General features: G+C 39.6%; 1 protein-coding gene across 6 annotated transcripts in view; it reads left to right on the plus strand.

Moving 5' to 3' along the window:
- The window catches only part of WWOX (WW domain containing oxidoreductase), a 768,476-nt gene that overhangs the window by 14,071 nt on the left and 730,163 nt on the right, over positions 1-24,242 (plus strand). For all 6 annotated transcript variants that reach the window (XM_075009261.1, XM_075009262.1, XM_075009265.1 and 3 more), the window contains exon 4: positions 2,141-2,319. In XM_075009261.1, coding sequence (XP_074865362.1) covers positions 2,141-2,319 — 179 coding nt within the window. The remainder of the gene's footprint in view (positions 1-2,140; positions 2,320-24,242) is intronic.

The raw sequence follows: 24,242 nt of genomic DNA on the forward strand, positions 1-24,242 counted from the left end.
AGGGCATGCTAGTCGCTTCCAGGAGCGAGAGACAGATGGGAGGAATGGGCCTTGGAGAAGGGATGGGGTAGTAGGTGTGGCCAGGGTGTTTGGGTTTGTGTGATTAAACAGTTGGCAACTTTAGGGTTGCAGAATGATCGATGAACAAACAATCAAGACCCTAGTATGGATGGTTCGAATAGGAGAGGCAGACCCCACAGAGAATGGACAGATGATGTAGTAGATTGGTGTGGAGTTAGTCTACAGAAACTAAGCCACTCTGCACTGGATTGGGAAAGATGGAAGGAAATAGTGAGAGAGGTATCAGACATCAATGGGCGCTGAGCCCACGGTTATTGATGATGATGATGATGAAGAACTTCAGGGTGAGTGAGGGGAGACTTGGTGTGTGTTTCCCCCTTCCCCCCAGCAGACTCTTTTCACTGGGGAAGGAAATATAAATGAAGTATTTTATTTAGGGCAAATTCAACCAAAATAGATGAGTTTTTATTGAAGGTTTATTGAATTCAATTTTGAATCAGTTCGATAAAAAATAATGTTGCATTTCTCTACTAGCAATTTGCCTTGAAGGATTTATAGCTAGGCCTCATTCTCTCCTGTGGGCTGGGCTGAGCTCAGCTCTGCTCCCTGGAGGACTGCATCTCCCATAATCCAATGTAGATTTCCCTCTGACAGGGTTCTCTTTGATGCCTTATGGGAAATGTGGTCTAGCTAGGGACCCTGGCACAGAGAGAAGAGTGGGAGTGTAGGCTTCTGAAATACAGCTTTCAAGAATCAGTGCAGTACAATAGGAAAATGCAGTTTAATGTTGAAACATTCCTATTCACTTCAGTTTCAGGTATGTTGAAATGTTTCTATTAAAAGTGTTGACATGAAACGTTTCATGCCTTCTGAATTGAAATTGTCATGGGAATTTCCTTGGGGGGAGGCGTGAGGAATATGGGCATTTCAATTGAAATGGTGGTATTTCCTGTGGGACAGAAATTCTGAATTTCAGTTGGGTTCACTGCTCAGCCAGATTGGTTGTGCTGTTTCTGGGAGCAGGTTCTGACAAAGATGCTGCTTCTATTCTTCCTATCCCTGATTTGGCTGGGACGTGGTAGTGGGGGGCTGCTATAGATTGAGCCCACAGGGACAAACCCTTTCCAGCATTGGCAGATTACTCATCAATTTCAACGGGGTCATGGTTCCACTTCTGTGACCTAGTCACCATGCATGGGGTCAACAAATGGAGAAGACCATGCAGTATTACCTAACTAACTCTCATATGACAGATTCACAACATATTGTAAACAGAACTAGATGCTAACAAAGAACCAGGAGTGCACATTGGAACAAGAAAGAGAATTTTATAATTTGGTGCTCTCAGATAAGCTTGGCTGAGGCTGTCCTCTAGCCCCTTGGCTTCTTCCCACGTTCCATGGGAATAAAATGGACTCAAGATCCTGCCCCTCCCACTCCTCTGGATAACGGCTCTCTGTGCGACAAGTTGGAGCTGCCCTTGATTGACAAGGGAGGAGGTTTTGTGAAATATTTCCTGAAAGAGATGCCATCAATGGGGCGAAAAAATATTTCACAATTCCCAGGACAGGATAAAGCAAGTGCACTTCCTTTCTACAGATCTATAGTAACAAGTATCCCCTCAGTTCTCATGAGATCATTTGGGTATGTCAATTTAGCAATGGAATACAGATGGTTGGTCTACATGGGGAACTTATATCTGCAGAGCAATGTCTCTCAGAAGTGTGAAAAAATGTATATCCTTGCAGGTGTAGCTACACTGATCTAACCCTTGGTGTAGATCGTGCTAGGTCAAGGGAAGAATTATTCTGTTGACCTAGCTCCTGCCTCATGGGGAGAGAGATTTCCTAAGGCAATGCAAGAACCTCTCCCATTTTTGATGGTAGTGTCTGTGCTAATCACTATTGCAGTGCAGTTGCAAGAACATTTCAAGTACAGACAAGCTGTAACTCTAAAGGTATTTGTTCTTGAGATTAAAAAGGAGAGAACAAGTTCTGTGTTTGGATCATAACATTCTTGGTATTAGCAAGACAAGGTTTTACGAATTTGCAACATTTCAGTGCCTAGAAGAAACAAATTTAGTTTAAAATATTTTTTGTTGTTTTTTAAACATTTACAGCCATATAAACAAAAGGACTACATACCTTGACCCCAGACTGGCATTTACAGTTGAAGATAATCCAATGAAGTCTACTACTAAGCAGAGATATGATGGAAACAGTACAGCAATGGAAATCCTTCAGGGTCGTGATTTGAGTGAAAAAGTGGTTATAGTAACCGGAGCGAATTCAGGAATAGGTAGGTCGGTGTGACACCTAAGTAAATAAAATATTATGTCTGATCTAGTATCAAGTAGTTTTGAGCTAAATTTGGTTAAGTACATTTTAAAAATGTACATCCATGCTTCTAGATTGAATTCACATGTATCATTACTAAAGTTAATTTGCTTGGAGAACTAGTTCCCCCAAATCATCCCAGTCAGTCATCTTCTATTGTAGTTTGTTGTATAGTGGCATTGGAATAGGTGTAGGCATTGCATAGTTAATTCATTTTTGGAGTTACTAATACATTTTTTTGCAAATATGAATAACTTTTGGTGTGATTTAAGAAGGATTTCCCTATTCTGAAGAGTATCCCATAGACTGCTGCTATTTACTCTCCCCTTCCTTCCCCTCCACTACAGTGGTTTGAGTCATTGCATTGTGATTGTAGTGAAAATAAACTGTGCAGGCAGGATGTCTTTTCTATTTTCTGATGTTACTTTTCTGGAGGAGCCAAAGTTGCTGAGATACAGTTAGGGACGTGGTGTCACACTTGATTCTCTGCGGCCAGTGCAGATAATCTCCTGAGGTCTCTAAAATGTTGTTTAAAATTTAAATTGCTGTTAGTCCTTTTTGTGGTCTACATTTTGATTTGTAGAACTGTCACAACAGTAGTAGAAATATCCTTATATAAGTTGTGGCAATTGTTATAAAAACAGAAGCAGATTAAATAAAACAGCCTTCAAAGATTGCACCTTTTGGGACATGTGGCTGATTCATAGTTCTATAACACAGTGCAAGGATTTCTGGAGGAAGCGTCAGTCTGAATTAAATCATTTGAAAGGGAACATTTTCTGAAATAGCAGTTTTAGGGTACAACAAACTCTAAACTTTTCTTAATGTCTATACATTGCTGGTTAAACCTGTTTTTGGGAGGTTTTATGTCTTTGACTGAGTAACTTTATGTAAACATTGCCAGAGCTTGGCATACTACTGTAAATTGGCATTTCCATAAATGCAGGAAATTTGCTCATGTAATTTATAACTAAATTTGCTTCAACAAGTGTGCACATTGCAAGATACGTAAAATTTAGGGTATAAATCAATGAATGTTTACCCTCCAGCTCCCCATCAGCTTTTTTTTATTGATGCCATTGCTAAATATCTGAGACTGTGTAGCTCGGACATAACCTTGAACCGGGTGAGGTTAGTCTTTAGAGAGAAGAGCTTGGTTATCTTGTGAACCTGTTGAGTGAAACAGTGTTCCATGCTAGTATAGAGGTACTGCAGTCAATGGATTTGGCATGTCATCCAGGTCTATGGTGCTTCTGAAAGGGTAACCGTTTCTCTGAGACGATGTCTGGATTTGTTTTGTGCTTTCTCCTCCTTTTCCCTGCCCAATTTAAGGATTCACTTTGCCATTCTGGATGGTCATAACTTAAATACATGCACCTGAGAATTAAGTGCTTGATACCAATGGTTACTACATATGGACAGCTGCAGCAAGTTAACCTATCAAGCTAACAGGAAACTACATTAGAACCCTGTTTAGCCAACTTTCATTATCTGCTGCTCTGTATTAAATGAACGATGGGCATACACAAGTCCATACATCTCTTCTGTGGCTGCTAGATGGCACAAGAGCCTTGCATTTGCCAATTCTCTGCATTATCTGAATTTTTTGATTATCCGATGTGGCTCAAATTCCAATTAGCTGAATGAATGGGTTCTGCTGTATATTAAAAGGAAAATGAAAGTATCTGTGGGTGTGGGAAACTAAGCAGGAAGTATTGCTGGCTATAGACTCTTGTTTGAAAATCTGAGTAATTTGTTTTGCAGTTTGCTCATTTTCATTTTGAACACTTTTCTCATCTTGGGAAAATGCCAATAAATAAGGCTTTCTGTCTGACTGAAACACTTCTGGTGTTTAATTACAAAAGTGCATCTGAAAAACTACACAGAATAACTGGCATTCAGCAGTCTCTTGCCCTTGCTGAATAGACTACTCAGCAATTTGATTGTGCCTGCGTGAAGTAGACCACATGGGTGACCTGATGCTTAGTCATCTCTCTCCTGATTTTAAAGCCTGTGCAGTGGTCATAGTAGTGCAATAAATGTGGCATTAGTGAAGTGAACTAAACACTGGGTCTATGCCACTTTGTGTAGCAAGAATAAAAGGTTCAGAAAACCTGCAGTCCAGATGTTTGCCCCAGTCAAACTTGCATCATGTGTGAATGCTTGAAGTGAAGACACTGCTTATGGCACCTCAGAGGTTTGAGGCTCATAATATCTTTGACATCACTGTAGGTTCCATCTCTGCATCCAACTACCATAGAAACTGTGTTCCAAGGGTGCAGCTCTTGGGTACAAGAGGAGACAAAGTAGATTCCGTGCTGGTTGGGCACCCTTAGTTGTCCTGATTTGTGTGAGACTTAAGTGTGAGGCTTGTTTTCCCCTTCACTGCTTAGTGCGAAGAGGTGGCCGCTAATTTTTTTATGTAGGCTATTGGGATGGTATGTCTTGAAGATCTGTTGAAAAGGAGCTATGTAAAAGATTGAGATAGGACTAGAAATAATTAAATACGGATTTCTAGTTTTAATTCAGCTACTGTAATGCTCTGTGGCCTTGGGTAAATAACTTGGCCTCCGTATACATCAGGGATAGCACTTCCTTATCTCACTGGAGTGATCTAAGAGCTAATTAGTGGATTTATGGTGCTCTGAAAATAAATAACTCTTTTCTGTGTTTGATCCAATGTTCTAGAGGGGAATGCTGCTGTGTTCCTCTAGCTAAAAAGTGATTAAAAGAAAATCTTATTCAGCCTTTGCAGTCTGAAATTTCATAAGGTCAGAAGCACTCTTTTTTTTTCCTTAAGACCATTCATTAAGGCTTCTAATGATCAAAATCAGTCTTTAAAGTATGTTGCAAACTGATTTGACAGGCTCTGTTAATGGAGTTTCTGCATACCATGAGATGGCAAACTTTTATTTCTGTGTGATGGGCAGTTAATTTCAAAAGGCCTAACATACATTTTAAACACATTACACTCTTTCTTTGTGCTCCAAAGTCTCTTGAACTTTTACATTTAATGAGCTGAGTAAAATAGATGGAGCTCAAACAAATCTGCGAACACATTTAAAACAAACAACCCAAACAGTCCAGAAAAAGCACCTTTCATCACCTGCATACATCAATTGATTTTGCAAAAGGTAAGACCCAAATTGTTCTTGGCCTGATATTGCTAACAGTTTATCAGTGGGTATCATACATGGAAGCTTAATAGAATTTTTATTTATGTAATTGTCCTGATTTAGTAAAGGTACATGTTAGTGTTGTCACAGGGGTAAGGGAGGGCAAACAAAGATACAGTATTTAAAAACAAATTACTTCTGGAGCTTTAAGCATATTAAGCATACAACTGTTGTGTTCTGACTGTCGTGGGAGTATTGAGAAAGATGAGATAATTCATTGACTCCAGGGAATGCAGTTCTTTTTTGGACAAGAAAGCTTCAGATGACCAAGGTCTGAAAAACATAGTTGTGTCTCTATAAAAGCTGGTACTCATTTGAAGGAAGTAGTGGGAGGTCTTTGGTCTCTCCATTAGCTCAGGGACTTGAAGACCAACATACCATTCTGATGCCATCTTGATTTCATTGGTGGCAATGGGATATTTGCCGTTGACTTCAGTGGGGCTGCAATTTCACCTTCAGGCTAGGTTTCTGAACGGCTGAACCTCAAAGCTAAGCAACTAAATCTGCATGAGGGCAATTAAATAAGTTTCCTGTTATTTACAGAGAGACAGTTTTTCTGTTGTGGTCACTAGGGCTACGTCTACACTAGCACATACGTCGAAGTAGCCTATTTCGAAGTAAGAACATCGAAATAGGCTACTTCAACGCGTATTGTTTACACATCTTTGGGGCTGGTGTCATTGACGTTCCCCATCGAAGTAGCGACGGAGCACGTCGAAAGGAGCCTCTCCGGAAGGAAATGCAGAGCGTCCACACACACACAAGCACTCTCCATCAAAATAAGGGGCCAGCAAAGCCCATGGACAGGGTCACAGGCTGGACTAGCCCTTCTGGGGCAAGAGCAAGCTGCTCCCTTAAAGGGCCCCTACCAGACACACTTGACCTGCACAGCACAAGGTCCACAGAGTCGACAGCCGGTTGCAGAACCCGTGCACACAGCATGGACCCTCAGCTGCAGCAGCAGCAGCAGCCAGAAGCCCTGGCCTAAGGGCTGCTGCACGCAGTGACCAAAGAGGCCCGCAGGGGCTGGACAGAGCGTCTCTCAACCCTTCAGCTGATGACCTCCATGGAGGACCCCGCTATTTCGAAGTAGCGGGATGCGGATCATCTACACGTGCCCTACTTCGACATTGAAAGTTGAAGTAGAGCGCTGTTCCCATCTTCTGATGGGAATAGTGATCTTGATGTCTTGCTGCCTAACGTTGATTTCAACGTCGAAATAGCACACAGCACATGTAGGCGCGATGCATGCTATTTCGACATTGTGCCGGCTGCTTTGAAGTAGCCGGCTAGTGTAGATGCACCCTAGGAGTTGTAGGTGCCTCATTACCCAAGTATGGGGGCTTAACCATAAGATCTCATGGAGGGGAATATTGGATGAAATCTTGGCTTCATCAAAGTCCTTGGCAAAACTACCACTGCTTTTAATAGGGCAAAGATTTCCCTTACTGTGATTGTCCTCTCTGCTCATCTGTAAAATGGGCAAAATTCCATCTACTGCAGATGTCTGTTGTGAAGATTACAGAACAAGTTGTTAATAAAGTGATGATCCTTGTTTTACTAATGTACAGTTGAAAACTGTATGGCTGTGTATTTATGTAAGACTGTGGAAATGGTAGTCTATTTTCTGCAATTCTTTAAGCAAGTCCCACCCTCAAACAAATTATTTCTCCCTCCCTTCAGCTATTTCCTTTAAAGTTAACACAATCTGAAATGGCTTAATTGTTAGGAGGGAAATTTTTTAACAAGAATATGGAAAACAGGTTCAAATATAATTTTATCAAATAGGTGCTTTCCCATTTATTTTTTAACCTATTGTTGAGAAAAAGTTATCATAAATATATTTAAGAAATATTTTTTTCTGCAGAGGTGTGCTTAGGATATGCAATGAATAAGTGAAAATATGTAAATGTATGGGGAAAAGAATTTACTAAATGTAAAAAGCTGAGTCAATTTTTGAAAAATATTTATGTGGATTTCAGAAAGTAAATATCAACTTCTTTAAAACTAAAGCTGGCGTTTGTGTTGTGGGGCTGGTAAATATCAAACATTTTTCTTTAACTTTTCAGTTAAAGAAACTATAAAATAAATATACTTTAGAATTTGCTTTGTTTTTAGCCAGGACTGAATTTTCATGTTCTAAAAATTGCATTCAAAAAAATGTTAATTATGTGTGTGCTGCAGCACTACATTATGATCAGTTTTAACTTTGGCCATGAGTGGCTTGTAGGTTAACTCATCTATTTTCAGAAACCCACTCTGTTTCTACAGAGCTTTACTAATGCTTAGAGTAGCTCTTTTAATGCCAGTGTTACTGCTTGCAGTACATGAAGTTAATGGTTAATGCATTAAGGGTTTTTGTGTTTTTTGTTTTTGTTTTTTTCCAGGAGTGGAGCCCTAGTTTGGCTACGAAGAGAGTCCTTTACTTTATATCTAGACCATATTTGCATACAAATAAAAATAGTTCTTTAACATTTTTTCCACTAGAGGGCTGTATTGTTCTTTGAAAATACTAAACAAAAGAATTTTTATATTTTTCTCTTCTTCTGTTTTTTGTTAAATACTTTTGAATTTCTATAATATGTATTATGTGTTTTTAATTATCGCTTCTAAAGTTCATCGGGTGAGAAGCATGTTAGTTGTTTCATTGAGTTCAGGTCTGTAAGAAGATAAAATATTTTCAACTTTGTTTGCAATCAGTTTTGCCAGATTACACAGTGTACATATTTTTAGTTGTATTTGTTTTTAATATCAGGGAGACGATGTGGGAAGCTGAATACACAAGATTACTTTATATTTTAAGGCTCATCTAAGGCTATTCTGTATGACCTTTGAAACTACATGTATCTCAGCTTTGTTTTCTTTATAGGTTGGTTACCTTGCCTGTTGTAAATATTGACACTAAGCTGGAGGGAGAGGTAGATACACTGGAGAGCAGGGATAGGGTCCAGAGTGACGTAGGCAAATTGGTGGATTGGGCCAAAATAAATCTGAGGAGGCTCAACAAGGACAACTGCGGAGTCCTGCACTTACAATGGAGGAATCCCATGCATAACTACAGTCTGGGCACTGACTAGCTAAAGAGCAGTTCTGCAGAAAAGGACCTGGGGATTACAGCGGATGAGAAGCAGAGTATGAGTGTCATTGTTGCCAAGAAGGCAAACAGCATATTGGCTTGCATTAGTAAGAGCATTGTCAGCAGATGGAGGGAAGTGATTATGCCTCCTCTGAAGCACTGGTGAGGCTGCCTCTGGATTATTGTGTCCAGTTTTGGGCCCTCCCACTGTGGAAAGGATGTGGACAAATTGCAGAGAGTCCAGCTGAGGGCTCTGAAAACGGTGATTGTGCTGAGATGCCCGAGAAGCTGAGAGGATTGGGCTAATTTAGTATGTAGACGAGAAGAGTGATGTGGAATTTGATAGCAACCTTCAGTTTCCTGGAGTGATAGTTCCAAAGAGGATGGAGCTTGGCTGTTCTCAGTGGTGAGAGATGACAGAAAAAGAAGCAAGGGTCTCAAGTTGCAATGGAGGAGGTCTAGGTTGCATATTAGAGGAAAAAAATCACTAGAAGTGTGGTAAGGCACTGGAATGGGTTACCCAGGGAGGCTGTGGAATCTCCATCCATAGAGTTTTTCAGGTCAGGCTTGACAAATCCCTAGCTGGAACAATTTAACTAAGGTTAGTTCTGCTTTGAGAAGAGGGTTGGATGAGATGACCTCCTGGGGTATTTTTCTAACTCAATCTTCTGTGATTAGAATATGTAACAACAATAAAATACAATGGCATAGTATTACTTGTGTTGCATTACACGTTTGTCCCTTTACAACATATCAGTATTGAGGGACTGCCTGATCCTGGTACAAGCAAGGACAGAGGCCGAGTCAGCCACTCTCTGTTTACTTGGGGACTTGTGAATGCAGTAGCCGTCATGCTGAGGGCCATTCAAAGAATGAAAAATAGTTCAATTTTGATTATGTCAAGGTCATAAGCAATCTGTTAATTCAGGGGTGGACAAAATACAGCCCAAGTGCCAGATCCAGCTTGCCAAGCTGTCTAATCTGGCTTGCTGCACAGTGGAATCATCAGCCAGTGTGCCTGTCTGTCCCACTCCCACTCAGAGCTGCCCAGCCAGCTTTCAAAATGGTGCTCCTGGCAGCTCCACAGGCCAGATTCTGGCCCATGGGGCCACACGTTGAACATCCCTGCTTTAGTCTTTCTTAAAGTGATTTATACTGCACTTGTTCCTGATTGTTCTGTTGCTTCAACAGACAAGTAGTATCTGTGCCTTGGGCCCATGGAATTAGTGAATAAATTCTTAGTATTTGTTAGCTAAAACTTCACTTTGGTCATAATTATTCTCAATGTTCTGAGTGGAATGTATGTGAAATGAAGCATATCCTCAGTAGTAAATGCTACAATTAGTGTTCATGTCAAAATGTATTTGGGAACAAAAATGATATCTCAGTGTAGTAAAATTATAGTCACTCCCAAGAAAGTAACATATCTTGAGAAGCAAGTATTTATTAATTTGCATATTGTCGTCATGGTCCTGGATGAGTGGTGAGATTTTGTTCATAGATGGTTGTGAAGTTTAGGTGATTGTATTTATCATGAAACTTTGACTCTTTTCCTTAGCCCATAAGCTTTCATGGATAGGACTCACTTCTTCAGATGATTGGTGTACAGCAAGTGTGTACTCCCATCATCTGAAGAAGTGAGTCCTACCCATGAAAGCTCATGACCTAATCAATTTGTTAATCTTTAAGGTGCTAAAGGACTGCTTGTTGTTTATGAAGCTACAGACAAAAACAGCTACCCCTGAGACTTCCTGAGCCCACTAATCCATCTCATCTAGAACTTTTAATGTTTAAAACCCATGATCAGTATGGAGCAGATACCATTTTTTGGAAAATCAGTTTGCTTTTCAAAATTTACAAATTCAACTTGCTCTCTGCCCAATAAATTAAAAATCAGTTGTTATAAGCTAGGTGTGTAGAGCTTTGGATCTGTGACGTATGTGAGGTTTGGTACATTGAGGAGAATTCGTGACATTTATACATTTGGAAATTCAGAGGAATGTGTCTCCACTCTATTTAAATGGATTGTTATGGTGTATATATCCCAAACAGGTGATAAAAGAGCTTACTGGAACTAAAGATCAATTAAGTACCTGGGATTGGACCTGCACCATTTCTGCCTTCCATCATACCTCTGTCCCCATGAGTTCCAGCTGAGGAAGGAGTTGGTTGGTTAGCATTAAGAGAGAGATCCCAGAGCAGAAGGGACGTCCGTTGCAAGATGCTGCAGGAAAGGGCATTTTACTGCAGTAGTCACTAGAGCAGGGTAAAAGGGCCCAAAGGAGCAACTCTGGAGCCACCCTTTTGTGTAAGGGGACAGGAAATTGCAAGGGAAGCTAAGGGTGGATGGACAGGGTTTGTTTTGGTCTTTGTTTGGGCAGTTTGATTTCTAGCAGGTTATTCTGGGAGTAAGCCTGAGAGCCTTCAGAGTGATGGAAGATTGAGACAGAAGAGGAGCTGGGTTCACACAAGGCAACAGAACCTTTCTGAATTATGGTCCTGACCTTCATTGTGTGATTTGAGGTGTCCAAATTAATAAATTACTCTGCAAGATGGGTGAGATTTGCTGCAGAGCGTTGAAAAAGAATTCTTCAGGTGTCCTGGAAAGGGGATGTTTGCCATGCTACCAGTAGCCCCAAGGGGAGCATTGTGACATGGCAACCCTATGAGAGAAAGAGACAAAGACACACACCATGCCTACACAGAGTCCTAGGGGGTCCCAAATCTTACTATCATAACATAGTTTTAGAGAGAAGCGCATTGTAGGTAAATTCAAGAGAATTTGTCACGCCTCTTCTCTTTCGGTAACCAAAGCTTTGGACAAAAGTTAACTAAGGGCCCTAACTCTAGTGATGTGATATGCTTGTGTGCTGGTCCATCTGGTCACATCACACTGCAGGATTGAGGCCAATGGCAACTTGTCTTCTAAGGGGATCCAAGGAGCTTTGAGTGAGGATAGACTTATAGCATTCACCCACTGCAATTTTTGAGATACCTGGCTCACATCAGTCAGGCATGTTTTGGAAATCTGGATTATGACCTTGGAGCCTCCATGTACTTTTTCTTAGTGACAAGATCCAACTTTAGCCTCACCTGGCCTTCCTACTGAAGGTTGTCTTCTCTGTCCATGTAAGCTAGGACATCTTCCTGCCTGTGTTCTGCTCTGGACTTCAGAGAACAAAGAAGGAGAGGCAGACATTCCACAAGTAGTCTTTTGCTTTTTTGTCACTAATGGCCAACGGGGTATCCTCATGTATCCATACCTGCTACAAACTGCCATTCACTACTGTTCATCTGTTAGTGTATTTTAATAACTGAAAATACTAAGCAGCAAACTGGCTTTTTAAAACTAGTTTAATCAGTGTTAATTACAATGTTAAGGACCCTTTTTCATATGTTTTTGCACTGCTATCATCATTTTTAAATAAAATTGTATTGCCTCAGATTTAGTTTACGTTGAAGTATTTTTGATTGTATCATTTTTCCCCTTTACGTGATTTAATTCTTTGAATACTGGGTATTGCTTTATTTTATGTATGGCTCTTACTTTGTGACTATTATAGTCTATAACTGCTAATGAGTACATTGCATTAGTCAGAAAAGTCCTTTTATGAAGTAGACTAGAAATGGTATCTGATTTTCATAATTGCTTTTTTCGTGTCCATTTTGATGAATCTATTTATTACTTCTGTAATGAGTAGAACACATGGTTGGTTAGCCAAGTTATTGAACTTTATCAACCTTGGCTGAAATTGACAATGCATGCCAAACTTCTTGTAATATAAAAGAAATTATATCTTGGTTAAAAGGTTCAATAATGATTACTCCTTGTAATGGAATCTTTTCACAAAGAATAGGATTTAACTGTAAGCCCATGCTTATTTCTTAATTCATTCTAACGCTGAACTAACATTCCTGTAGATCAAATTAATTCATTTATAGTACATAGTCACGTTTCTGAATGTGTTCAATTATCTGTTATGAAAGGGTTAAAAGGACTTAACTATGTACCATTTCTGGATCTTTCTTGTCAAATGTCTTTCAAAATGTTTGACTTGGAAATGTTTTTCTGAATATTAATGTGAAACCATAATATCCTTTATTGGCTGTGGAGATAGAAAAGTTTGTTTTTTTTTCTGATGAATTAATCCATCTCTCTGTCAGAACAGGATTTACTTCCTATAGTGTCTTGTCTATCCATATTCTAAGAGTCTCTATTGCACTACAGCATCCGGGTTGCCAAAGTGATCTTAACTTTAGAGTTAATTAGGAATTTTCCATGGAATAATCTTCCCTCAAAAAAAACTCCTAAAATTTTCCATGGAAAAATTCCAGCTTTGCTTCAAAATTTCAGGTTTTCTATCTGGGAAATGGAAATCGTAAAATTTCCTGGTTGCTTGCATGGAAGACTCAGATCTCTCTCTCTCTTTGTTTGTTTGTTTTTGTTTTGGCCTTCAGGATGAAAGTGAAATTACGTATTGTCTTCAAGCAGGCAGCCAGGAAACCAAAAAACATCCAACACCCCTCCCCTGTCCAAAAAGAGAAAAAATGGTAAATATAATGTATATATTAATTACACTGTAGGGCATTTGCATTCTCTACAGTGGTTCTGATTTCTTAAGTAAACCAGTAACTGTAAATCATCTGGCTTCTTAATATTCATTTTCTAACAACATAAGAACATCCATACTGGGTCAGACCAGTGGTCCAGCAAGCCCATTATCCTGTCTTTCAACAGTGGCCAATGCAAAGTGCTTCAGAGGGAACAAATGTAACAGGCAATCATCACCCATTTCCAGCTTCTGGCAAACAGATGCAAGGGATGCTTCAGAGCATGGTTTTGTATCCCTGCACATACTGGTTAATTGCCAGTGATGGACCTATGTGACTTACATTCATCTAGGTTTTTGTTTTTTTTTTTTTTTAAATCCTGTTGTTGTCTTAGCCTTCAGCATTCTCTGTCATAGAGTTATGCAGCCTGACTATTCATCGTGGAAGAAATACTTCCCCGATTCATTTTAAACCTGCTGCCTACTTATTTCATTTTGTGACCCCTAGTTCTTGTGTTAGGAGAAGGAGTAAATATCATTGCCTTACTTCCACCACATCAGTAATGATTTAATAGAGCTGTATCATTGTTAGCCTTTATTCGTCTCTCTTCCAAGTTGAAAAGTCCCAGTCTTGGTAATTTCTGTTCATAGGGAAGCTGATTCATGTCCCTAATTATTTTTGAGATTGTCCTTTTCTATAACTTTTACAACTTATAGGTGTAACTAAGTTTCCCATAGTCTGATAAAGTTTAGCAGCTACCATTCCTGGGTTGCAGTGTTCTGTGCTGTTGTTTTGCAGTAATTTACCCATAAATATCTTCTAAGAGTTGAAGTGTTGGTAATGCTGCTAGACAATACTGACCTCCCTTGATCTAGCAAATTCTCTTGTTCAGCTCTGGTCAGTTCCTGAGCTTCAACTAAAGGACTGATGAGGTTCAGCCTGTACAACAAAAACTAAATTTAATTAACTCTTGGATGAGGGGTTCAGAATGCGTTAGTGGACTTTGGGCTGTGGCACAGTGTGTGGGAGCAGCTCGGGGCTACAACTGAGGTTATAGGGTTTGGGCTGGTGTTGGGGATGAAGGGTTTGGAGTATAGGAAGGGGCTTCAGGAGGAGGCTCATGGTGGAAGGGTCGGGTGAATGTGCAGGGTCTGAATGGGAATTAGGGTATGGCTCCCTGCCTCCCATGGCTTCCTACAAATTTTGGAAGTGGCCAGTGCACAGAGTGGGGGGCAGGTGGCTCCGCATGCTGCGCTCTCCTGCACGCACCATGTCTGTGGCTTTCATTGGCTTCAGTTTCCAGACAGTGGGAGTTGTGGGGGCAGCCCCTACAGTGGGGATGTAATAGAGTATTGGGTCACATAACTCATTGATAAGCATCTGCTTATTATCAGTTAGTATTACTGGTTATTCACAGTCGCTCCCCCCAAATAAATAGGAGGGGTTGGATCTGTGTCTGTCCCTGCGTGTGCTGGGATCAGGCAGTTTTCCACTCTGCATTTGAAAGGCTCAGCCAGCATACCAGTTGGCTCAGCTTCTGTCCCTCCCTCCCCACCGCTGCTGCTCAACATTTAAAATTTAAATTCCCAAGTGGTAGGAGAGAGGGGAGAGCCTGCTGGGGATGGAAGCTGAGCTAGTCTGTGCACTGGCTCACCCTTTAAATGCAGAGCAGCAGTGTGGCGGTGGGGGTGGGGAGGGTTGTTAACTAGGTAACCAACAGAAATTTTGGCAGTTAATCAATTACAAGATTACTTGCTCTTTGATATCCTTAGCCTGCCGGAGACAGCAGCACACAGATGGACTGTCTGAGCTTCCTTTGATCTCTGCGCAGCTCCAGGCAGCAGGGGGAACCAGCAACATGCAGAGCCATTCTACTTCAGCCAGATGAGTTGAAGGGCTTTAGTGACTGCAGCCCACAGGTCTTTTTGCAGGGCCCTCTTATCCTAAGTCTCTAGGCTGCTGCCCCTAAAGCTGTTGTGTTCATCAGTCTCTGCTTCCTCTGGTGTCCTGTGAGTCAGCTGTTCACAGTGCTCTGGGAGGGAGTCTTAAAGAGCCACAGGCTACACCTCAAAGTCAAATGTGGCTCATGAGCTACAGACTCAGTAGCGCTGATACAACAGCAATATATTTCCTGTTTTATAATCTCTCTCTTAATGATTCTTAACATTCTGCTAACTTGTTAATTGCCACTACTCAGTTATGTGGATGTTTTCTGAGAACTGTCCGCAATGACTCAAGATCTTTCTTGAATACTAGCACATAATTTAGACTCTATCATTTTATATGGGGGGGGTCGTCATATCCTGGTTATATAATATGCATTGCTTGGCATTGGTCATTTCCAAAAAGAAATGATACTCTCAGGGATTCTTGACTGATGTATATGGTAGGTATTTTCAACTTGAACTTTCAGCTTACCTTCGCCTTCCCATGTGAATTCCTTGTAGGGTGTTTTTTATAAAATTCCGCATCTGGTCAACTCTACAAGAAAGAGGCTCTCTTTATCCTGTCTCCCATTAAATTCTTCAGGAGACCTAAATTGCTTTCAAGGTACCAACTTTGGGAGATTGGCTTCTTTGAAGTTTAGAAGTTCAGATCTGTAGGAGCACAGCTCCTAACTCTTCAGTTGTATAAAGACCTCTTCAGGAGAAGAGGTAAAGTCTTGATGCCATTAAGATCAGTGTCAAAGCTCATGTTGAATTCAGTGGAGACAGAATTAAGAATTTCACCTGAAGTGCATATAGTATCTGGAGAAAATAGATCCACTAACAAATTAGTGGGATTAATTTATTGGTAAAAGATATGCAAATATCTGAATGTTATAAAAAATATTTATGATCCTTTTCATTTGTTATTGGTTCACTTTAAACAAATAAAGTTTCTATGGAAGACTTAAATTTTTAAACTTTGTATTCCTCATGACTCATGGTTCTATTATCTGGACAATCAGTTTTTCCTTTTAATATTTATCCCATTACTTTGCTAGGATTAAAAAAGTCTTAACTGCTTCAGTATTTTTAATTCCTTTTGTCCTACTGCTGCCTTTCTCTTTCCCTGCAAGCAAAAATGAAATATTTATTTGCTTGCTTCTGCCTTTTTAATTTACAGTAGAATCATTTCTTTTTAACCTCAGACTTCTGCTTAACCCTTTGAGCCGCGTATTAGTTCTTCTGTTCCTCTCTTCCTTGCACATTGTCTGGCAACTAGTTATACCCTTTTTGAATTACACGTCTGCCTTCTATAGAGTGACTCTTAATACTTCTCACTGTTGCACTGGACAAACTCAAAACTTGTTTCCATGAAATCCCATCATGTTTGGTGTTGATTCCTTTCGACATTGAATTCCGTTATCTTGATCCGTTCTTCCTTGTTACTAGGAAATATATCAGGGTAGTAATAATGTGTATCATAACACTGTTTTGTGTGTAATAAGGAAACTTTTATGATCCTAGTCTAAGTGAGTTCAAAATCTTCCATGTGCACTGAAACTTAACATACCAAGAGATACTTCAAAATTTTTCTACTCTAAATCATACATCCTCCTTGTTTGCAGGAGTTATCTTTTGGTCATTTCTTGTGAAATAACTTCACTGCCACAATTATAATTAAATGCTAGCTCCCTAGCATTGTAGATGTTTTTGTAGCACAGTCATTTCATTTCTTCCTTCTTTTCTGTCCCTTTGTAGAAAACATTCAGTCATTAATGATGGAGCTGGGTGAAATATCTATAAATACAGGTATTTCTATCTAAGTTTGCCTGCTTGGAAAATTGTTCTGAAATAAAAAAAAAAAAAAAAAAAAAGTGAAATTTCATGTGTGATAGTTTTACCCTTCGTTTATAGTCAGTTATTTTTGTGCTAATACTCACTCCTGTGAATTTTGAAAAAGCTGTTAAGTATATTGGTCTCTGCCTCCTGGTTGTCCCCCCCCCCCCCCCCCAAAAAAAAAAAAATCTAGCAAAAGCTAGAGTCTAGTGGATTTCACTCAGGGTAGGGAGCCATAAGATGTCCAATATTCTGTTCCGATATTTGCCATTGGCTGACAGTAATTCTCCATGCTTGTATATAGTAACACTTTGCAAAAATTATTTATGGTACTCAACATTTGATGAAGTGAGCTACTATCCTAATTTTACAGATGGGCACTGATAGTATGTCTTCACTTGCCAGTAGATCAGGACTGCTTCAATGTAGTGGATCTGGGAAAGACATGCTAATTTGGTAGGAGAGCATTCTTCCATCAATTTGTGTACTCCACCTCCCTGAGAAGCATAAGGGAGTTTCAGCTGGAGACTTGCCTGTTGACACAGTGCCCCATAGCCACCATGGTAAGTGTATCTAACAACGTCAACTTCAGTTATGTTGTTCATGTGACTGAAGTTGCATATGTTAGAATGACTTATTGCACTAGTGTAGACCGCTCTGACTTGCCTAAACACACAGTAAATATCTATTGGCATTCAGATTATAGTTTCGTTACAGTATGCATATAACTTCCATTGACTCCAGTGGGACTTACTTTTATTCTGTGGTTGGAGCGGAAGTGGAGTGGAGTCGATTTTATGGCAGTTTGTAAAGCTGGTGGTTCCCCCACTCTGTATGGGTGCGAAGAGAGCCTTCAAAAGAGATGCACTGTGTGTTCATCTGGGTCATCACCATGATTGAAACAGTTGATTTTTTTTTTTTTTTCATCCAAATAGATGTTAACTCTGAAAGCCAGTGATCACAAGGCAACATTAACTGTTTCATTTTAGTAACAGAGAGGTAGCCGCCTTAGTCTGTACTCCAACAAAACAAAATAGCAGAAATGTAGCACTTTAAAGACTAACAAAATGATAAATCATTTTGTTAGTCTTTAAAATGCTACATTGCTGCCACTTTGTTTTGTTTCATTTTAGATGAAACATACAAGAAAGGAGTAACATGAACATGTGCATAATTTAATGTTTGTGACAGCTCATTTTGGAATTGAGAGGGGATGGAGCTAGGATTACAGGCTGAAATCACCACCATTTCTCCTCTTTCCTGACCTGCCAGTCTTTCCTCTAATCAGAATGGAATCCTAGATCTATTTTGTCTGTTTCCTATATCTAGTCCACTCAATTAGAGTCCATTCCAGTCATGTCCCTGTAGTGTCGATAGTGTAAAAGCACAAAGGATAGCGAGATGTCTGTCATTAGAAAGTAATGGGAAGTAGGAGCCTAATTTATGTTTGTGTTTTGGAAAACAGACACTGAGAAATTCTTAAATCAACAGAGGAACAATAATTAATAAGATAGCATCCAAAAACATGGAGGATTTAAAATCTGTGTTTGTAAGAAGTGATAAGTGAGTAGGTATTGTTGACCTGTTTTTACACATTTAAGAAACTGAGGTTGAATCTTACTGACCTAGTGAGCCCTGTTGTCTAGCAAACTGGGGATAGGTATTGGTAGTTTGGATGCTATGCAGCTTTTAGTGAAATGTTTTAAGCTCTGACCCTCTATTTCTTCACCTGAAAAATATCTTACCTATTTCATAAGGGAGTGACAATCTGGTTTTATGTTTCTGTAGTACAGAATATTAAGAACCGTTCCTGGTGGAGTTTAAAATAGAATACAGGACCTCATGGCTTTTGACCAGTATGTGTCTCTTTCTTTCTAAATGCAATTGCTTCTCCACCAGCTTTCAGAATTTGTAGCTGTACATTTTCATATGGAAGTGCATTTTTTGGATCTCATACGGTAAAATTGCGCAGAAGGAATTGGCAAAACAATTCATACTTATAAAATATTTTCAGCATGTATGTCTAGTTTGAGGTGAAAAATGTTTCTACTGAGGCTGTCTACACTGGTCAATGGCCTAGTTCCAACTGCTAGTGGCCAGACATCAGTGTAGCTGATTTTACAGAAACTTCATATTTAGAGACGCACACTAAAATATTTTCCGCTGCTTGAAAATGAGGCAGAAAAGGCCTCAGTTTCAGATACAGCACTATCATTTAAAGACTTCTTGCTTGTTTCCCATGCTCCTTGCATTTGTGTACAGATGCTATATGTTAACTCTTCTTATTCTTCATCTTTTGTTTCAGAACAACTCCATCTCCTGCCTTACTTTGTATGTTGGAACAACTTCATGGATCGTTTGCGTTACATAACAGCTGCCCTTCTCCCTCTTTCCTACATAGTTAAAGGCCTGCCAGTTTTGAACCTGGGAGGCTGATACATGTTCTGTTTTAAATGGAGCCCATCTAATCCAAAGAGGCTCTGATTGTAAAAGGTGTTCCAATGCTGTGTAAATCCCCAAACCACCACACTCCAGCCACCTTCTTTGGTTTGTATCAGTCTTCTTTACACTTGAAGAATCTCTGAAAAGATGAACTGCAACATGCTGATATTAAACGATTTCCCCAGGATCTTGAAGTGATTCATGACTGTAGTTAATGTCATCTGTTGGTAGATGAACAGGACTAGTATAGTTCATCCACATTTTCTCCAAGAAGACAGAGGGCACGTGGGGAACTGGGAAGAACCAAGCAAACTTGTGTTCCATCCTTTTTCGCTCTTGTTTCTGTAAAGTAGATTGTAAGCTCTTCAGGGCAGTACCCTATGTTATATGCTTGTAAAATACCTAGCAGTTTTTAGACCACTATGGTGTTTGTGTAAATGAATATTAAATGTTAAGATTAAGAAAATGGGTCTGGTCAAATTTTATGCAAGTAAAGCTTATAACAGTCTTCTATAAAACTCAGAAAATTGTGAAAATCGTATAGGGTAGTGCTTGTAGGATCCAGCTCACTATAGCCAGCAGCACAGAATGTCTTTTAATTATTGTCTTAGATAAAATAATCCATTTTAATTTTATTAAATTTACTTCTGATGTTAACATTGTGTGATTATACTTGCGAAAAGGAGGTTTAAAACATTTGGCTAATTGGTTTTTTTAAAAATGCTTAATTAGGACTGAGCTCAGCAGTGGTGAAGTCTGTGATGTTTTTGGCTCACAGGAGGTCCATGCATTCAAAGAAAACCAGAGACATTTTTGGCTCCCTTCCTATTTAACTTAGTCTGAAACTTCTGGTGTATGTTTTGAAATTATCACTGAGAAAAAATGTAATTTGAAGCACGGCAACTGCTTTTTCTTTTATCAAATTCCCACCCCACCCTTGTGTGTGCACATATATGCACGCTTAATGGGAAGATTATAAGATCCAATCAAAAAAACATTCCATACAAAGCCAATCCATGAGTCTGATCCAGACCACATAAGGAAACAGGTAAGACCGAACAATCGGTTGCAGGGGAAAAGGAACCCTACTAACCCCAAAAAAACAGAATGCTTTTCATACTTCCCCTCTGTGTAATTTTTTTGTCATGGGTTTATGCCCCAGGCATTTTAAATTGCTGCCAGAGCACTGGGTAGCCTTGAGGACTGGTCATGTATATATGTGGTACAGTTTGGCCAGCATTGATGCTTGGCTGCCCTTGCCCCACCTCTTCTGTCCAAGACCCCGCCCTTTCCAGGAGTATGGAGCTGCCCCGGCCCTTCCTCGGGAGCCTAGTGAGTCTGTCAGCTCTCCTGGGTAGGAGGAACAGAAGAGAGAAATGGAAACAAATTAGTTTTAGTGGCCAAGATGGCTAACAATCTCTCGACAGCAATATTTCACAAAATGAAAAGCTTTGAACAGTTGTTGCTAATGGCAGGTGTTAGCAACTGGTATGTTCAAAACAGTTTTTCGACTAATCTTAGGTGAATTCTTTTTTTTTTTTTTAACCTATTACTGAGAGTTTAGCTTATACTATTATCGGGAGTAAAAGATATGTAAGGTATATATAACACTGCAGTAACACTGCAATATTTTAATTGTGCCCTCATTTCGTGTCCTTGGAAGGTGTCAAAGTAAGAGCATTTACAAGCAGGTTGTTTGTTAATACTTCTGATCAGCTATCCATGGGTAGCTGAGTCATCTTAGTTTGCCTCACAAAGAAAATATGCACTATTGTAGTCACCTGTGTCAAACTTGACTCATGTTTTTCAAGTTCAATCTTCATCTTATTGAAGTCAAAGTGAGAAGGATTATCCTCTTCTTTTGAAGATAGATTTTAGTTATGGACAACAATTCTCTTTGCCATATAAAAATGGGATTTATAAGCTATTCGAGGCATAGCAATATGTTTCCACTGTCCATTACGTATATGAGTTTCAGAATAAACGTGCATGTGATAATTTCAGTTAGTATGTTTTTCTAAGAGAAATAATCCAAATAAAATGGGGGAATGTGGGTCACTATTTTTAAAAAAGTTACAGGGCTCAGATTTTTAAAATTGCATGTGTGCATGCATCATTATGATCATGCCATCATGGTAACTGTGTAGATGTCCCTTTTTGAGGTGTGGCTTGTCACTTATGCCTAGCTACTGTGAAGCTGTCTGCTCAGGTGTTACGTTCAAAGGTACACATGAGAAATCTGGGGCTACAGCACCCAAAGGAATGAAGAGCTACCAAAACAAAGTAGTAAATAAAATATCATGCAAATGAAATTGATCCAAATAAATTCTTATAAAAACACTATCCAAATATAAACTCGAGTGCCAAATTCAGATGTTTTTCTTTTAAATAACAATTTGTGATATAGCTGCGACTGTTTTGCTGAAAGCCAAATTCTCACATAAAATCAACTGAAAGAAAACATGAGCTGGCCCATGCTTAATAAAACAGGCATTTATAAATTTCAAATTGAACAATTGCATGTTTGCTAGCAAATCATGATCTAAGATAGTGAAAACATATGGAAAGCTCTACAAGGGATTTGAATGATAGTAACGGGATGCCGTAAGCGGTAGCTAGCAAGGCAGTGGTGCCACATCTTTCAGACAGTAAGAACATTTAAGCACAATCTTGTCTCCTGATAGGAGCATGCTTTATCCCTGGACAGAATAAGGGACTAAGAGAGTCAACAAACAAAGGCTGAGGGTTTTTTTGAAAGCTGTTTATACAGTTTAGACAAATCTTCCATTTTAATTTTAATGGAAGTGTGTCTAAATCCCTTAGGCTACTTAGGAAGACCTCATCAAAGTGTGGAAATAAGCCAAAGAATAGGTGTCAAGGATTGAATTGGGACTGTGTTGAAAATTGTTTGTACACTAGTCTCCTCTGATACCCAGAGACTACTGGACAGCTAAACAATTGTCTAATGTGGCCCATCCTCTATAGCTGAAAAAGATCTGCTCAAAAAGTCATCCAGACATTTATATTAAACTCAGATCTTGGTTTGGTGACTAATACTTGGTTACAATCTGATTTACTGTATATCAACATTTTTGTTAAATCATAAGTTTTTTTTCTGGGTGCATGCTAGGCCTCTGTGTGTTGAGCCAGATGTCCAGCATGAAAAACTTTGCTTATGGTTTTCCCAAACTAACCATTTATGCTAATCAGAAAACTGATCTTATAATGGCGAGTGGCTAGTAACCATAACTATAGGGTGGTACTTCAAGTTTTTCTTGTAGTGGCATTGCTGTCATAATGGGGTTCGTTCCTGATGGGAACCACTGGCTGCTATTGCAAGGTGTTCATATTGAGTAAAACCAATTTCCAATATAAAGCTATGAAATGCATCTGTTGTGGTTAATTCTTAGGGCTAAAATTGATGGTGCAGCTTTACAAAAACCAAATAATTTAACTTCTGCTGCATGTGGTGTGGCTGGTCAGGGAGAAGAAAGTGTTGCTGCATATGAAATCATTTGGTCCTTTGGTACAGAACTTGGGACTGGAAATCAGGAGACTGGGGTCTATTCCTACTTGTACTTATGGACTTGTCAAGATCTTAAGAAGCTGTTTAATCTTTTTGTGCCTTGCTGTCTTCCTTGGAGAGTTGGGATTATACCATCTTTGTAAACAGCTGTGAATGAAAGGTTCAGAACAAGTGGAAGTAAAGGGATGTATGTAATACCTATAGTAAAAGTTGTCAGTGTTTCATTTACAAGGTGTCATTTTGAGCTAGCCTTTGCAGCCCGAAAGATGAATGTGGTAGGTTTGTTCATGGCCCGAGAACCTTCTGCCCTCCTTCCCCTGCCCCCACCTCCCATTTAACCTCTAATTGTTTTCAGTAACAAAGATTGAGTGTGTGAATCTTTTTCAATAAGCAGATTTGTAGAACAGTGAGTAGTGGAATCTTTAAATTTGGATGGGAAATGGAGGTTCTGTTGCTGATATAGCTTGAGTGGTCTTGTAAAAATGGCTATAGTTTATCAAAATTTTTGAGGTTTTAAAAGATATTTTGTAATTGCACAAATAACTTCAGTAAAGAGAAATCACAGGTGACTGCCAATGTTCTGGTTCTGTGCTGTGCTTACATGTACAGGAAAATTCAGGGGTGAGTATTTTTATTTGTATTGGAGGAGTGTCTCAGTGTCCCAGCCACAGGCAACCTACACTAGTGAGTATGGCCATCCTTCACCTCAATAGGCTGCAAGACTTATTGTAACCAAGATACACTTTTGGGCTAAGATAATTATGCTACCTGTACTTGCGTATGTAGAATTTTCAGGATGTGCCAATTGAACTGTGGCAGCACTTTGATTGATTGGATGCAGAGGGAGGACGTGGCTCTTACATTCAATGCTATATGATGTCAGCATGAACCTCTCTAAGTGTCTTTGCTTTACATAATACTCTAGTAATTACTTTAGCAATACTGATGTTGGGGGGGAAAATTACATGAATGTATACTGGTGGAATCTGGCAACCCTGAACATAGGCAATGGTGAGCAAAATGTCTCCTGGGCCACACACACAACTCTGATGGCCTGCAGTTTTGCTCACCGCTGCATTAGAGATATAAATGCATAACAAAATGGCTATTTCTCAAAGATTTTACAATCTAAGTAAAAAGTATAATGTCTCTGTGCTGTGCAGAGTCAGAAAGATCAGCAGAAAGCACCAACACCATGGAGAGAAACAAAGCTGGAAAAAGGGTGGCACATTGTTCTTCCCTTCAGCCCCACCTTCCCCCCCGCACGTGTCCCTTTGCCCAGAGAAGGGCCCACTGGCTTGTCTGAATAATGCACATTACCAGAGTTGGGGAGCCATGTGGTCTTGAAGT

Source organism: Carettochelys insculpta, chromosome 14 (genome assembly GCF_033958435.1).
Source record: "Carettochelys insculpta isolate YL-2023 chromosome 14, ASM3395843v1, whole genome shotgun sequence".
Taxonomy (NCBI): Eukaryota; Metazoa; Chordata; order Testudines; family Carettochelyidae; genus Carettochelys; species Carettochelys insculpta.